Raw genomic sequence first — 17,300 nt, 5'->3', positions numbered from 1 at the left:
ACGGGTCCGAACCGGCCGGTACGCACCCGTACCGGCCGGTTCGGATAAAAAACCGGAAAATACCGGTTTTTTATCCGTTCCGGTACCGGTCCACGGCCGGACCGGTACGTACCGGCCCGTACCGGCCGGTACGGGCCGGTACGGCATTCCATGGGTGTAATTAATCAATAGGCATTTGAGACTTGAAACTATTTCTTTATATTATGTTAAATGAAAACTAGAAGCAAAAGATAAATCATAAGACCAAAGATTTAGTTCTGCAATAGGTTCAGGTATCCTTGTGTTACATCACAATTAATTTGCTGTGACCATTAAGAAAATCGACTAATCAAGCAATTATAAAGCATATATTAAGAAAGATAACCAATAATAATTTGAAGAATGACATTTTCCCAACTCATCACCAGCACAATATCAGGAGTATAAATAACCATAACTTTTAAGAAAATGGGGCCATTACGTTGAGAGAAAGAGGGAAGATTCTCATTTTGTTTTCCAGTAAATGTTTTTACAGACCATAAAACCAATCTAAGCTCAATCTAAGTGAAGTTGAAACTGATATAATCTCAACACTTCTAAATTAGAACTTCTAAAGGAACTCCTTACCAAAGTTGTTCTTCTAACTCATGCAAATTAAAGGACTATCACATGATTTACCAGACATGTCATATGAGAAATTTAATACAAGGGACCCTTGTTTAAGAATATCCAACCTAAATTAGATCCCAAATGAGTAAAATGTTTGCTACTGTACTTGCCTCCCTAGGATTGTTGTGCTTGAGTTAGTGTACAACAACACTCTCTTGCCTTGATTAAGTAGTTCAATGAAGTGTTATCATGAATGATGATTGGTGCATCAACTTGTTTACTTCCAAATACCACATTTTCCTGAAATTTATGATCATCAAGATTTGAAATTGGGTTTTCTTGAACTAGTTTAATACCTTCTCAATTTGAATAGTCTAATATTTGGTCCAGTCTTGCAAATGCTGATTCTTTATTGCAATTAGCATTAGTCTTATTCACACACAATCACACTGCAAGGAACAGCTTGTAGCTTGGTAGCTATGTTGTTGAGGTAGACAATAATTGGTTATGTTGTTTATTGGGGAATCTTGTAATTATATCGAGGTATCTTCTGTTTTGAAAAACCAAAGTTACTTTTGGGGTGTAACTTTAGATATTACTTTCCTTTGCCAAATTTTGCAAATTATTTAATAACTGTGATTATATGAAGGATGCCTCAATTTATTTCAAGAAGTTTTCCTTTTATTTGTTCGTGTGTTAGGAGCTTGCCAATTTGCAGAACTTAGACTTGATACAAAATGATGGAAGTCCTTGCAGTCAAAAACACTTTCTTTTATGGAATCCTCCATTACGTTTGGTAAGTGTGGTTTTCTTACCTATACCAGTGATAATAAAATATGAAGTTCTCTTGTAAAATTTACAATGCTCTTAGCTTAAAAATTTATATTTTATAATGTTTCTGATATTCAATAAATGTTGTTATTTTGCTTTACTTAGGGACCTAAGGCTCCAAGCAGCAGGAATGATAGCAAAAATGTGAAGTCAGATGTAATGACCAGGCGTTCAAGGTTGATTCATTCTTTACTCGTTGATGATCTACCATTCCTCTAATTTCTTCTAGTTTCATCAGTCCATGTCCTTAATGGAGAATCTCTCTTGCTAGTCATCATGCAGTTGATTGTTTTGCTTCCTTGGAGGTTCTCACATTATTTGTGAAAAATGATTGGTGCCTCCCCAACCATCTCCCGACTCCTCTTTCTTCTGTTTTATACTGGAATTCCCCCCTTTTTCCCCTTGTAGCAAGGGAAAAACTTCTATAGCTCAGAATAAGTTATGGCTGATAATGTTCACATGAAAAAATAGAGAGGTTCATTGTATACTAGTTATCACATGAAAACTTTGACGCTTGGATCCTTCTCTGCTTCTTATGATGGGTTTCCACAAAACAGTTTAGCCATGAACGTTGAAGCACTAAAAAGAACATCCTAAGGCCTGAATAACAAGGTTTTCAGTGGAATAAGACTTTTGCTCTGATTTAGATGATACTCTGTAAGGCACACACACACAGACATATTTGTATAATATTATGTTATATGATATTATATCATATGGTATCATATCATATCATATTGTACAATATTATATAGCATTGTGTCATATATATTGGGTGGGGGAGAGAGAGCTTTTTTTTTTTCAATATCTATAGTGGTTGTTATCTAAGAAAATAAAAACAGTAACACTTCAGGTGAAATGGCGAAATTTGAAAGGGTGGTTTACAACTTCGAACTTTTAGATGAAGCCACATTATTTACATGTAATCTTCCTTTGTAAAGAAACATTGAAGATTGATGATTTAGAGCACTTGGTTCTCTGTTTGATGGATTAATGTAAATTAATTGTGAAGTCAATGCTTGCTTAATGCCTCAATTTCAATATACATCATCATGCTTTAATAGACAGAAGCTCATGCCAATAAGGAAAATTACATCAATAAATGTGATGTAGGAAAAGGAGAGGAAGGCCTAAGACAACATCGATGGAGGTTATGAGAAAAAAATATGGAAAAGCTTGAAATTGCATTTGAGGTTGCCTGTTATAGGATTGCTTGGAGAATAAGGATCCATTAAGCCAACCCTGAATGGTTGGGAGAAGGTTGTTTGTTTATGTTGATGGTTATGGTTTGATGCTATGATGGGTAGAAGAAAACCATTGTGTGATTTGTCATAATAGTCAACTCAAAAGTTTCGAAAGTTACTCTTGCCCACCTACAACTTCCGGTTCATTGTGTTACATGATGCCTTGGCTCGAGATTCAATACTATTCTAGAGATTGTCATTGGATTCTAAGCAAGTCATATGATACCTTGTAACTAAGCGGATAATAGTTGATGGGGTAGTGCCCTTAAAGATGCAATGGTGGCTACAAATTTCACTGATGTTTTGAAAAATCTGCGAATTATTCATAGCTCATAGTCTAACCAAAGAATTTGATGAGTAATTTGTTAACCCCCAATGTATCACGAATTTATCATGAATGTATCATTAAATTCTGGATTTTGGCGAATAGGTCATAAATCTTTCAATTCATGAATAATTGTGAATCTTTAAAGTTTATTCATTTGAGCTGATACTCGCTCTGGAAAGGTTCACGGCCAAGCTTTTTGCTTTTGAGGCATGAAGTGGGTGCAGTCAGGGAGAAACAATTGGGAGAATGGAGAAAGTGGTGTTTGACTTAGTTAAAATAATAATTTTATAAAAGAGTATTAAATGCTACTCTTTCACTCTTTTTGGTAGAAGACTAAGGCCCTGTTTGGGGGAGCTTTTGGAGGGCCAGAAAGCACTTTCTGGCCCTCCAAAAGTACTTTTAGATAAAAAATGATGTTTGGTCAAATTTTCGGAAAGCTGTTTCAGCTTTTGCGGGAAGCTGAAAACAGCTTTTAGGGAGAAGCTCCAATTTGGAACTTTTCGAAAACGCTGTTTTCAGCTTTGTCGGAAAGCTATTTTTTGGACCAAAATACCCCTATTTAAATCACACTTTTTTTTTCCAAAATCCTCATTCCGCTTCTTCCTCTCTCACCCATCCTTTCCCTCTCTATCTTCTTCTTCCTCTCAACGCCGCCGCCTCTGTTCCTTCTTCCTCTTCTTTTTTTTCTTTTTTTTTCTTTTGGAAGCTCATGGCTGCCCACGGTGGCAGCCACCATGCCGGCCACCACCCATGGCCGGCGATCCCTCTATATTTCAATGAAATAAAATAATAAATAAATAAATAAATAAATAAATAATGAGTGAGTGGCAAATAATCTGATCTAAATAAATAAATAAATAAATAAAAATATTAGTAGTTATTTAACCAATTTTATCACCTAGCTAGAAAATTTGTTAGAGAGATAAATAGTCATTAGAAGGATGAAAAATTAATTTACACTAATAATTATAATATTTTATATATTTATTATTGTATTATACTATAAATATAATATTATATTACATTATATCATAATACATTGATATGTTATGTTAAATAATTTAATATTATATTAAAGTATTATTCTATAATACATAATGTTATAGTACTATATTGTAATAATATTATATTATATTACATTAATATTATACTATATCATATATTTATGTATTAATACATGTTATATTTTATTATGCTCTGTTGTATAATACTGGTAATGTCCTTTATGGTCATTTTGTCACACGAAAGTACTTTCTTAGGCCCCGTTTGGGGGAGCTGTTGGCAGTAGAGCTTTTGGAAGTAGAACTGTTGGAAGTAGAGCTTTCTGAAGCAAAGCGTTTATAAAAAGTTGTTTGCTGTTTGGTAACTAAATTTCTAAAGTGTTGTGGCACTTTAACTTGTGTTTTGTAAACAAACTGAGAAAGTACTTTTGTATGACAAAATTACCATAAAGAACATTGCATAGTATTATACAACAGAGCATAATAAAATATAACATATATTAATATATAAATATATGATATAGTATAATATTACTATAATATAATATAATATAATATTATTACAATATAGTAATATAACAATGTATACTATAACATAATAATTTAATATAATATTAAATTATTTAACATAACATATCAATGTATTATGATATAATGTAATATAATATTATATTTACAGTACAATACAATAATAAGGTACAAAATATTATAATTATTAGCATACATTAATTTTTCATAATATAACATAATATTAAATTATTTAACATAACATATTAATGTATGATGATATAATATTATATTTATAGTATAATACAATAGTAAAGATATAAAATATTATAATTATTAGCGTAAATTAATTTTTCATAATATAACATAATATTAAATTATTTAACATAATATTTTAATTTATTATGATATAATGCAATATAATATTATATTTATAGTATAATACATTAATAAAGGTGTAAAATATTATAATTATTAACGCAAATTAATTTTTCATAATATAATATAATATTAAATTATTTAACATAACATATTAATGTATTATGATATAATATAATATAATATAATATTTATAGTATAATACAATAATAAAGGTGTAAAATATTATAATTATTAGTGTAAATTAATTTTTCATAATATAACATAATATTAAATTATTTAATATAACATATTAATTTATTATGATATAATATAATATTATATTATATTTATAGTATAATACAATAATAAATGTACAAAATATTATAAAAGGACAAAGTATGTAATTATTATATTTTATTATGGGTATTTTGGTCAAAAAATAGCTTTTTCGAAAAGCTCCAAAATGGGGCTTCTTCCAAAAGCTGTTTTTAGCTTTCTGAAAAAGCTAAAACAGCTTTCCGAAATTTTTACCAAACATCCTTTTTCATCAAAAGTGCTTTTAGAGGGGCAGAAAGTACTTTTTGGTCCTCCAAAAGCTCCCTCAAACGGGGCCTAAGTCTTTCCCTTCTACTTTGTCTTCACCACCGTTTTTACTTTTTCCTCTTTTCTCATCCTCCTCCTTTCCCCAGTCCACACCTTTATCTTACCCTTTTATTTTTTCTTAAAATATCCTATATTATTTAAATTAGGATGAATTATATATAAATATTATATAGTGTAATATATATTATATAGTGTAATATATATTATATAAATAGTATAAATGTGTGAGTGTGAATATATATTATAAATATTAGCCTAAATTTTATTAGTATAATAAATTTTTGCTGTTTTTTTCTGAGTGTACTAGATTTTTTCTGAATACCGGATTTCTTAACCTTGCTGAACTATTCCCGAACACTGAACTTGTGACTCTGGATGTAACCAGGCTTGCAAGTTCCAATTAAAGCTTTCTTGTTTAGGGTCCGACAAGGTCATATATCTAGTTTGATCCCACACGAAATATTTTGTAGTTTGGCTAGTATGAAAGAGGGAATATCTGTATAGTGGCACATGTAAGCATTGTTGATAAAAGAATAATCTGAGTTACTTAATTTAAGATGTATACACATTAACAAATGCAGATTTGAAGGTACAAGATTTGCATATGCACGTGTTCATGTAGAAATACATATTTCTTTGTACCTATACATACAAGGTCGAGACCAAGGTCCGCCGTACCGGTCCGGCTCGGCGTACCGGTCGCCGGCCGGACCGGTACGGTACCGGCCGGGCTCCGCGAGCCAGACTTTTTTTTTTTTAATGTTGTCTCTGTTGGATCTTAAATTAAATGAAAATTGATGTTTTTTTATTACTTTTTTCATGATTTTTGATATTTTCATATTTAAATTTAGGGTTGAAATTTGAAACATATATGATGCATCATTGCATGTTATGTTTTCCTCCTGTTCGAAATGATAAAATCATACACATAAAATATCTTCGAATTAAGATACAATCATTTACATACATTTAAAGTACTCTAGGATATCTAAAATCGGGACGAGTGCCGATGGCTCTCGTAGATATCTGGATCATAAGTATAATCAGGAGGAGGCAAATCAACCCAATCAGAAGGAACACGCGCCAGGTTATAAAAACTGTCGGATCTCTCGCTCACGCTCTGGCTTTGAGAGGTGTCCTCTGATTGTGTAGGGGCCCATCCAAATATGGCGGAAGCAAAATCCAATGCACCATATCCGTATTCGTCAGGCTGAGGCTGTGGATAATAGAATCCGTATCCGTATGTCCTCGGATCTGCAGTCGTATCCTGTCTTCCTGAACGACCTCGAGGAGCCCGTCTTCTATATCCAATAATATCCTCACGATCTCTATCAGGTGGTCGACCGTGGTCCGTATCCTGTGTAGCACCCATAAATTGGGACTCACCGGTGAAATAAAGACCACCCTCCGGCTGTGTCTCATGAGTACCATACTGTCCTCCGCTCCCTCCATGGCTAGAAGATCCATCACCACCAGAACCTTCATCGCTGCTAGTCCAAGTCTCTTCCTCGACACTCTCCATTGGGATTCTTTGTTTTCCTTTCCTGGCCCTCTCTGTCTGGCTCCCCTGTGCCTGCGGCTGATCAGCTCTGGGGGTGCGTGGATTATTGCGCTCAGCCCATTGCTCTGGATCGACCCCAGCTTCGGTGGCTATGAAGGTAGCTGGTCGTGGAGGCGATCCTGGCTCGTCAAGCTCGGGCTCCTGCTGCTGGCCTACAAGCCAGCCGAGTAGTGGATCATCGTCATCAGCGATGAAGGACCCGTAAATCGGATCTGTATACTTGAGCTCCACTTTCTCCTGGATGCACTTTAGCCTCAACCGCAAATTGTAATGCACATAAACAAGGTCGTTGAGGCGCTTTTGCGTCAAACGGTTTTTTTGTTTGCTGTGGATAAGGGCGAAGGTGGACCAATTGCGCTCACATCCACTAGAGGAGACTGTTTGGGAGAGGATCCGGATAGCTATCCGCTTTAGATTTCTCGCGGATCCGCCAAAATGCACCCACCATTCAGCTGCAAAAATATTTATGAAGATTACATATATGATAGTTCCATAATAGTAACTAACACCAGGTGAATGTTTTGCTGATGTGTCACGTACCTGGATTCATATTGTGTTTGCTGACGACAGCCGCTCGTTGGCCAAAACTGTAGCTGCCCTCTCTAAATAATTTGCTCTGTGAAAAATAAGCATAAGAAAACCATGTTAATAATTGAAGATGCTGATATACTTACACATGCTAGTAATTACTAAATCATAATTACCTCTTCAAGACATAGGGCCGCTTTTTCTGGATCTGCCTCCATCTTGTAAATCACATTACGCAAAGCATCCAGAAGTGTTTCATCCATACCAATTCCATCTATGCTGTACTGAAACCGGGGGTTTAGGTAGTATGCTGCACATATACGAGACTATCTTAGCATAATTATATAATTATATCCATCACTATAATTGTCACTATAATTATATCTTAGTTTACCTGCTAGATGTAATTCCGTACCCATTTGCGCTCCCCACCGTTGCTCAATGATGTTGATGTATGACCGGCCATGTGCTGGATCTGCCTCCATAATCTGATCCTTTGCCTTGACCATCATGTGATACAAAAACCCCATCTGGGGGTAGATCTCGCTATCTACGGCCCGCAGCACTTCATATAATGGTTTGATAGCCTTGACTATTGTAGTAGCCCGCTGCCAGAATGGCTGTCTCGTCACCAAGTCTTCTATCTTGCTTCCTTCAGTGCCGGCATAAGAATATCTACTATCATACCACTCGGGACTGGCAAACATCTGACGTAGGGCTCCTCTCTTCTCGAGTATGCTATCAAGTGCGATGAAGTTGGTAGCAAACCGTGTGACTCCTGGTCTCAGAATCTCTTCCCCTGCATACTTTCTCATCAATGAAAGAACCCAGTTATGGTTATAAATATACCTCGTAATGCGTTGGGCTGTCTCCACCGTTTGTTGCACCCTACGGATCTTTCCAATGTCCATCAACATAAGATCGATACAATGTGCAGCACATGGGGTCCAGAAAATATGTGGCCGCCGCTCCATCAAGACCTGCCCGGCAGCCTTATATTGCGGCCCATTATCAGTGACGACCTGCACGACATTCTCCTCTCCTACCAGATCAATCACATCCTCCATAAGTTTCAGCATGTACGAGGTGTTGTGCACAGAAGCCGAAGCATCAATCGACTTGTGGAAGAAGGTCTTAGCATCACAGTATGTCAGGAAGTTGATGATGCTCCGCCTGGTCGGACCGGTCCAACCATCGCACATGATGGTTAGTCCATATATGGGCCACTTGCTCTTGTAGGAGTCAATCCAATTCTCCAGCTCCTCCTTATTGTTGTCAAGAAGCTCACCGTATATATCCTTCGGGCCTGGAGGAGCTACACCGGGACCGGCAGCTTGTATGGCGGCAATGGCAGACCTGTAGTATGTATTGTCTGCCACATTCGCTGGGATGTGGCTGAAGTGAAACCAGGATCCAATAGCTTGCCACATAGTTTTCTTCTTATCCTTCATCCACATTGTGTCTACCCTCTGCTGCCTTGAATCTCTACTGGGGAGAGCATGCGGATCTACATCATGAATTGTCGCTCCTTCTGCAACTCCTCTAGATGACTTCTTTCGGCTACCAAAACCACCCAGCATAGATGCAATCCGGCCACGTTCTTTGCCGACGCCCTCCCTTACTGAAGTTGTCCTCAAGAACTCTGGATCTTGTCTAGTGCTTCGAGAACCGCCGCAGAGGGCCCTCGTATGCAGAGGGCCCAAATCGAGCCCTATGCCTGGCCACCTCCTCCTGCTGCCACTGATCATCCAGGCTTGCATGCATGGCCGCCTGAATATCTGCCTCCTCCTCATCTAGATCCTCGACCTCCTCTGGCTCCCTTGAGTGATAGGAAGGTGGCTCTGCCGCTTGGCGATCGACCTCCGCCCTCTTCTTGGAAGCCATCTCCTTCGCTTCTTTGGCCTCAGCAAGATTCTGCCTCATCAGCACACGAATCTCGTTAGGACAATTTCGGCACGTAGCAACCTCACCGGAATTTCCGGCTAAGTGTTGCTTCAACCTGGTTACCCCTCCTCCCTTGAAAACCTTGTCGCAAAACTTGCATTGAAACTGGTGTCGTTGCCCCTCACTTCAAAGTCTTCGCCCATAAGACCAGCCAATATCACGCTTTGCAGGGTTCGTTTTTCTTGATGGCTCCATTTCTATCATAAAAGGACAACTTATCAAAAAATTAAGCTAATAAAGTAAATTTTTGCATTATCTTATTATTTAAGTAATTTATAAACTATTTTTTTTAAGTAAATTATTAACAAAATTAATGAAATAATATAGGATAAAAAAACCGCACCTTAAATAGTCTCCGCTGGATTTTTTGGGCAGGACCTCCTCCTCGCTATCTCTCAAATCTTTCCGTCTCCGCACCTTAAATAGAACCTCTCAAGTCTCAACCTCAAATTGTTTGGGAAAGAAGTGAGCCTCGTTCGGTTTTTATAACCGAACGAGAGGCTTAAGATCGTGCTGTTAATCCCAGATTAACAGAAAATCCCAGCTTAATATCGTTAAATTGGTACGGAAAGAAGTGGCCGGTCGGCCACTTCCTTGGTTTTTAATGGGAAGGAGTGGCCTCCGGCCACTCCTTTTCCCATTAAAAAAGGGAAAAAGCTGTGGCCTATCGGCCACAGCAATTTTTTATTTTTTTTTTCTTTGAAAGAAGTGGCCGGTTGGCCACTTCCTTCTTAAAACCACGCGCGGCGCGTGGTTTTTGAAACCACGCGCCGCGGTGGTTTTTGAAACCACGCGCCGCGGTGGTTTTGGGAACCACAGCGCCTCGCTGTGGTTCCCCAAAAAAAAAAAAAAAAAGTGAAAGAAGTGGCCCACGGGCCACTTCTCCCTTAAAACCACGCGGCGCGTGGTTTTTGAAACCACGCGCCGCGCGTGGTTTTTGAAACCACAGCGCGAAGCTGTGGTTTCTTAAAAAAAAAAAAAAACACCCGTACCGGTGCGAACCGGCCGGTTCGCACCGATACGAGTCCCGTACCGGCGGGTACGGGGTCCGTACCGGCCGGTACACAGATGAAAACCGGATATACCGGTTTTCATCTGTCTCCGGTACCGGTCAAGCACCGGACCGGTTTGTACCGGCCCGTACCGGCCGGTACGGACCGGTACGGCTTTCCTTGGTCGAGACCTTATTCATAAACTCCAAATCAGCTATGAATATTGGTTCTTCAAGTTTCATTAAGACTAACCTTGTTCTTGGTATGCGGGGTAACAAGTCGTAACTGACCATCCCTTCTGTGTTAAATTGATGAAGGCTGACATTATGGGATTGCTTATAGCTGGTGCAAGCACATAGGCTGGTTTTATATTTTAGTGAATAATATATGATGACTGTTTTGTTCATTATAGAACCAAAAATTTTATTAATTGTCATGTTTTTGTTTCCAGCTCAATTATGGAAGTTTCTTATCTCTTTGCCGAAATGGTTCAGCATGGGCTTCGCTGCATTGCCTTTTGTAAGACGAGGAAACTCTGCGAACTAGTTCTTTGTTACACGTAAGTCACTTAAATATTTATAAGAAATACTTCTAGGTATATGTGATTAATAGGACATAATTTTTTGAAAATATTATTCTGTTACTGTATTAGATTTTTGTGCTTCTTTATAGATTCAATATGTTTTTTTTTTGTAATTATGATAGGCGTGAAATTCTTCAGGAGATTGCATGTGATCTGGTTGGTTCTATATCTGTATATCGTGCTGGCTACACTCCTCAGGTTATTCCACTCTTTCATGTCACTATAATACATTACCATGTTAAGGGATTATTTAGATTGCATCCATATAGATTTGCATGTACTCTAGGATTGCTTTCTTCATCTCATTCCATCTCAAACCCCCTCCTCTTATTTGAAGTTCAATACTCCTGTCAATAGGCATTAGATGGTAAGACATCTAGCTTAATGTACCTTAGGTTGGGACTGCATATTAACTTCAGGATACTTAATGTTTCCTCTTGAGTGAAGCCCATCGAGGGTATCTTTTCTTATAAAGCATTCATAGTGCAAGGCAAAGGAGATATAATATGTAATGATCAAATAGGAATGTATACAAAAGAAGAGGATTAACCATGGATATATACAAAACCAAGTGCATAATTGTATACATACACCTAAAAGAGAAAGAAAGGAATGGGGTATACTGCAGTGTTTCATTCAAGTACTATAACTAAATTTCTGCTCAGTTTGCACTATTGCACACCTAAACCCTAGATGACTTGTATGGCAAAGTAGAAGGATCATGTGAGAGATGGTATTCATTGTGAACATTGTCTCCATGCTTTGAAGAACTTCTGTTTTGCATTGCCATCTTTCCATTGTTAGGAACCTTGATAGGGTCCATATCAAGGTTCACTGTTTTGGTATCGAACCCTATATTGAGATCATTCTATTATAGTGTCAGTACACTGTACGGTCGTACCGAGTGTTGGTAGAGTACAAGATTGTGTACCAGTTCAGTACCAGTATGGCATGGTACGTCTGGTATGGTATGGTACTAACCGGTACAACAAACTTTGGTCCATATCAATTCGCTGATTGATCAAAGGATTGAGATTGCTTAAGCTTTTATTGTTTAGCATTGTGAGTGGGATGTTAGATGTATATCTTGTCATGATGAAGATATTTATTCATGATGTTGAGGATCTGAGTTTAGCGGTGCGGATTCGTATGAAGCATCACTGTGTCCTCTTGGAAAGGTCTTTGTGCAGTCAATGAAGATTGTACAAATTGACTAACCTCTATTGCCCATAATTTGCATGTGCGGGAAGAAGTGGGGGGGGGGGGTGCTAATATACCTCATTAATGCGAATTATTTAGATTATGCTTTGTCTACTTAATGCTGGTTAAAATCAAAATCTACACAATATTTATGAAAATCTAACTTATCTGTTATGTATATGTAGCAGTGTTTTTTCTCACTTTCATTTTCTCCTTTCTTGATTAGTGGTTCATATTTCACCAAATCCTTGACTATGGTTTGCTGGGTTGTGGAATAAATGATAGAGCAGGAGAGAAGAAGAATAGAAGCTGAACTTTTTGAGGGGAAACTTCATGGTGTTGCTGCGACAAATGCTCTTGAACTTGGGATTGATGTAGGACATATTGATGCAACTTTGCATCTTGGTTTTCCTGGTAGTGTTGCTAGGTGGAGAGTTAACTGATATCTTGCATTATGTATGTATGCTCCCTATCAGCTTGATGATGTTTATTTGTTCCTTTCCCCCCTTAATTTGTAGCTTGTGGCAACAAGCCGGGAGATCTGGAAGAAGAGCAAGGCCATCACTGGCAGTCTATGTTGCACTTGAAGGGCCACTTGATCAGTACTTCATGAAGTTTCCACATAAGCTTTTTGGGAGCCCAATTGAGCATTGCCAAGTTGATGCTCATAACCAGAAGGTTCATTTAAACATGCTTGCTTCTTTAATTTAAGGAGAAAACATTTTTTTTTTTAAATTCTATCGGGGGATTTATGTAAATGGATAAAAGTTTGCCATGTGTTTATTTTTGAAGTGCGTATTACAGGTGCTAGAACAGCATATTGCCTGTGCTGCTTATGAACTCCCATTGTGTTTACAATATGATGAAAAATATTTTGGTTCTGGTCTGGACTGTGCAATAACAGCTCTCAAGCTTAAAGGATACTTAAGTAATGATCACCTAGGTGTTTCTTCTTCCAAAGTATGGAATTATATTGGACCTGAGGTGTGTGTGTTTTGGTCTACATGCCTTTTTCCTCTGGTATATAGAAATGAGAAGTAATAGTTACTTATTTAACCTTTTATTTCCATTTTTCCAGGAAAGGCCATCACATGCAGTTAGCATACGTGCGATAGAAACTGATAGATACAAAGTGGTCGACATGTTAAACAACGAAGTGCTTGAGGAAATTGAGGAAAGCAGGGCTTTTTATCAGGTAATTTGCAGTCAATGCTCTTCCAAGCTGCAGTGCTGTTAATTTGCAGTGGTTTGATATTTGTAATCAGCAGGTTGCATAAAATGAACTGTAGAATTTTATTATTTTATTTGCTTTAGGATGTTTTACCATATTATTATTTACAGAAGTTCAAGTTTTTCTGTGCCACTCTTTTATTTTTAAAAATATATAACAAGAATCTACTGTATTTTATTTTTGCTCTTGCTTGAAAAAAATATCTAATATGTATGATTTGGATTAAGACTGTGTTGCATGCACATGAATATGAGAATTAGATTTGGACACGTGTCCAAGTGCCTAACTCAGCAAGAGGGGAAAGGAAAGATGTGGGGATACGCAGGATAACATATAAATTTAATTAAATTATATATTTATATGTATTTAAAGTTTAAACATTATCTATTTAAACATTAAAAGGAAAATGATAAAAGATATTATTTGTTAAGATCTTTCAATATACATGTTTCTCATTCCAACTTTCCTCTAAATCATGCAACAATTATTTTGTAAAGTTGTTTCAATACCTATAAACAAATCTTGAAAAAGAACAACTAATGTCAAATTAGAGGATCAAACTCATTGTTGGAAGAGTTCAACTTTCTTCCAATCTTTTAAAGTGACTGCCAAAGAACTTTATAAGTATCCAAGTATCCGATATTTATCTGTCTCAAATATGCATCTGATACGGATCATCGGAGCTGGATGCGAGTGCCCAAGTAACACCGGTTAAAAAGGGAGAAAAAAAAAAGAAGAGATGAATTGTATGATTTAGAGGGTAGTTTGTAGTTTGAATATACTTGTACTGTAGAATACTAGAATTCATCTCTCATTTGGGCTTTTGTACCTCAATGTTAGCTGGCAGTTACATATCTTGTAAAAAGGATGATCACTTCACATGAGTTGTTGATATCTTATATTTTCTTAGTTTTCAAGTGCTTCTTTGTTGATACTTTGAATGTGTTTTGCTACCTATCTTTAATGAATTTAAGATTTCCTATTTAAGATTCTTTTAATCTATCAATATTTTTTGTACAGGGCAAAAAAGTAAATTCTTTACATATGTGTATTTCATACATGCAATTACAACCATGTGGATATTCAATTCTATAAAGGGTAGGCATATTGGTGTCTAATTCAAGTGAGATTATTATATTTCCTGTTATAACTGACCATGGATTAAGTGCCAATTTGCATGGGATAGCACAAAACAATATGGATTGTGCCAGTGCTAGTATCAAGTTAGCAAATTACCTCCTTGTGATATTTCAATCCTTCCAATCAGTTGTATTACAACATATCAAAGTACCGAACCGGTGCCGCCGGCCAACCGGTCCGGGCTCCGGTATCGGCACGACGAATCTTGGTTCTAAGCTACTATTTTTATTTAGCGACAAGTCTCCATCTTCTTAAGCTATCATAGTCTATACATCCTTGGACATGTTATTCGTTAAATAATAATTAAGGCCCTAATTAGATGCACAAAAATGCCACGACATTGACCAATTTTTGTTCCTTGCAAATAGTTCCTATACAAGTGTTTGGATACATGTTTTAAGGTATGAAAAATACTCCAAAACAGACCCCATACTAAAGTATTTTCATACTTCACTAAAGCCAATCTCACTTATAGCATTTATCTTGTCCAATCCCCCAGCTTATGTGCCTTATTTGCTATTGTTTCCGAATCCCTATTGTGCTTACCCCTAGTCCATTACCACAATGTTGACGATACTAGCCACAGCAACAACACTGGCGGTCTCCACTGATCATGGTGATGGCGCGGACGACAATCATGCCCCTGGCCTTTCTCTCCCATTTTTCTATCCAGGCCACCTCCAAATGATCCCTAGCCATTCGGTTCGTGCCCCATCTTTGCCAGCCCATACCCCTTTGCTAGCTAGATCCTTCATCCCGCTTCCCAAATTCGGTTAACCAAATTCACCTGGTCTCTTGGAGGATCTCAACACACATTTGGCGACCCATCTCCAATTCCCACTTCCCCATTCCCCATACTGTCGCCGCCGCCACCACCGTAATCATGGTGATGCAAGTAGCAGTGATGGCGGCGGTGATTATTGTGGCTATGGTGGTGGCTGTCTTGGTGACATGGTGGTGATTGTGGTTGTCCCATTGTGGTGGTGGTTATATTGATGATGATGGCGATGATTGCAGTTCCAGTGGCCATGGTAATGGTGCCCAAATAGTTGTGGTGGTCACAGTGATGGTGGTGGTGATTGTGATGGTTGTCTAGGTGATGGTGGTGGGCATGATGATTGCAGTAATGACGGTGGTGGTGATCCTTGTATTGTGGTGGTCATGATCGTGATGGTGATGATGGTGCCCATGGTGGCAGCGATGGTGTTGGCAATTGTAATGGTGGTGATGAAGATGGCAATGGTAATGGTGGTTGTGGTCACATGGACACTGGTGGTGATTGATGTGGCCAAAGGTTAGGCTGTTAGGGTTCATATTGTCTGGAATACAGTGGGTTGGCAACCAATTCTTGTGGGAGGAAAAAACTTTTCTTGATTTTCTTTTGATCCTAGCCAAACAGCTATAAATCTAATATCCCAGAGTAAAAGTTTTGCATCGTACTGGCATGATTTATATTAGAGAAGTTTTGTTCTCTAGAAGTTCTTTCAAATTACCGAATAGGACCTAAGATGTTCAAGCATAAGGTCCTGAAGGCAATTAGTGGCCCACGACATAGTCCTAGCTTAATTCTTTAGAAACTTTGATAATTGTATGTGATTGCTTCATGATTCCTGGAGGGTGCATGCTCTCTCTAGCATTTCTATACATTAGCCATTTGTATTTTCTTTCTATAATTATAATGTGATGCAGATTTTATATAGTGAATGTTGCTTCTTGTTCTTTATAGATCAAATCAGTATATGAGACACCCTACCCTTTTTTTTCACCTATTCAGGTATATGAAGGTGCTGTTTACATGCATCAAGGCGTCACCCATCTTGTGAAAGAATTAGACTCATCAAGAAAGATTGCTTTTTGCCAAAAAGCTGATTTGAAGTATTATACAAAGACACGTGACTACACAGACATTATTGTTACTGGAGATGACCTTGTATGTATAGCTATTAAACCTTTTAGAATGCAATTTATTTTCATTCATTAATTGACAATGCTGTCTTTTCCCCAAGAACTACCTTTCAGTTCATCTTTATGAATATCCCATCCTTGTTTTTGATGATTGAATGGTTTTTCCCAAGTTCAGTTGATTTCAGTCATATGACTGTCATCTATGTACGCCATTGTTTTTTTTCCTTTTTTATTTAGTGAAGTTTTCCTCAATTTAGAATTTAATGGTTATGTAGACTCCTTTTTTTTCTTTCCTTTTCTACTATATATTTTTTAAATTGTCTGAAAGTAAGAGTTTGAGATGTAGAAGTTTTTTTTCTTTTCTTTAGCCTTTTCTTCTTTTGGCACTTCTAAACTTTAAAGACTGGAAATGGATTTTCAAGTTTTTGAGCTTGACTCATCACTGAGATTGTCAAGGTTCTAGAATCAGGTCTTACAAAGATCCATGGTGTGGTGATAGCCCATTTGTGTGCGAACCTCTTGGGTATCCTTTATATCCTAATAGTGAACATTACGGGTCAGTTTTTGATGATGCTTTCTGCAGGGTGGATTTAAATCTTGCAGTTGTCATTTGAAAATAATCAAAATAGTGGAGATTATCACTACCTTATCTCCTAGCTGTATAAATAGTCGTAGATTGCCCATACGTATCTAGGTTATCGAGTATTGCAGGATTTATTATTGCTAATTTGCTGTTTGGAATGACACTCTTAAA

At 37.3% G+C, this 17,300-nt stretch overlaps 2 protein-coding genes across 12 annotated transcripts in view; one reads left to right on the top strand and one right to left on the bottom strand.

Moving 5' to 3' along the window:
• LOC120111105 (UBQ, helicase-c and DEAD-like helicase domain-containing protein) overlaps positions 1-17,300 on the top strand; it is a 38,677-nt gene that overhangs the window by 5,850 nt on the left and 15,527 nt on the right. For 6 of the 11 annotated variants that reach the window (XR_015967161.2, XR_015967160.2, XR_015967156.2 and 3 more), the window contains 9 exons: positions 1,289-1,384; positions 1,525-1,595; positions 10,939-11,046; positions 11,193-11,268; positions 12,561-12,697; positions 12,789-12,948; positions 13,063-13,254; positions 13,349-13,465; positions 16,416-16,571. Coding sequence is in view for 3 of the 11 variants with exons in the window: in XM_039127577.3 (XP_038983505.2) it covers positions 1,289-1,384; positions 1,525-1,595; positions 10,939-11,046; positions 11,193-11,268; positions 12,561-12,697; positions 12,789-12,948; positions 13,063-13,254; positions 13,349-13,465; positions 16,416-16,571 (1,113 nt within the window). In the remaining 8 variants the exon portion in view is untranslated. The remainder of the gene's footprint in view (positions 1-1,288; positions 1,385-1,524; positions 1,596-10,938; positions 11,047-11,192; positions 11,269-12,560; positions 12,698-12,788; positions 12,949-13,062; positions 13,255-13,348; positions 13,466-16,415; positions 16,572-17,300) is intronic. The other 5 variants (XR_015967162.2, XR_015967155.2, XR_015967159.2 and 2 more) reach the window with 1 other exon arrangement.
• Positions 7,151-9,221, bottom strand: LOC149753096 (uncharacterized). The gene is made up of 5 exons (XM_089924089.1): positions 7,946-9,221; positions 7,728-7,861; positions 7,564-7,639; positions 7,244-7,475; positions 7,151-7,175 (listed from the first exon to the last, which is right to left on the bottom strand). The coding sequence occupies exons 1-5, from the start codon at positions 9,129-9,131 to the stop codon at positions 7,151-7,153; spliced, it is 1,653 nt and encodes a 550-aa protein (XP_089780215.1). The 5' UTR covers positions 9,132-9,221.

The sequence above is a fragment of the Phoenix dactylifera genome, chromosome 7, assembly GCF_051530095.1.
Source record: "Phoenix dactylifera cultivar Ajwa chromosome 7, Ajwa_hap1_PhDact_Kaust_v1.1, whole genome shotgun sequence".
Classification (NCBI taxonomy): Eukaryota; Viridiplantae; Streptophyta; class Magnoliopsida; order Arecales; family Arecaceae; genus Phoenix; species Phoenix dactylifera.
Note: the sequence above shows the minus strand (reverse complement) of the source record. Positions and strands in the feature narration are given on the sequence as shown.

Bases quoted from the DNA above. Each gene is read 5' to 3' on its own strand.
- LOC149753096 (XM_089924089.1), bottom strand. From the start codon at position 9,131: ATGCTGGGTGGTTTTGGTAGCCGAAAGAAGTCATCTAGAGGAGTTGCA. The intron at 7,862-7,945 runs GTAAACTAAGAT...GTATATGTGCAG, and splicing joins TACGGAATTACATCTAGCAG to CATACTACCTAAACCCCCGG. The intron at 7,640-7,727 runs GTAATTATGATT...TATTTTTCACAG, and splicing joins CGGCCCTATGTCTTGAAGAG to AGCAAATTATTTAGAGAGGG.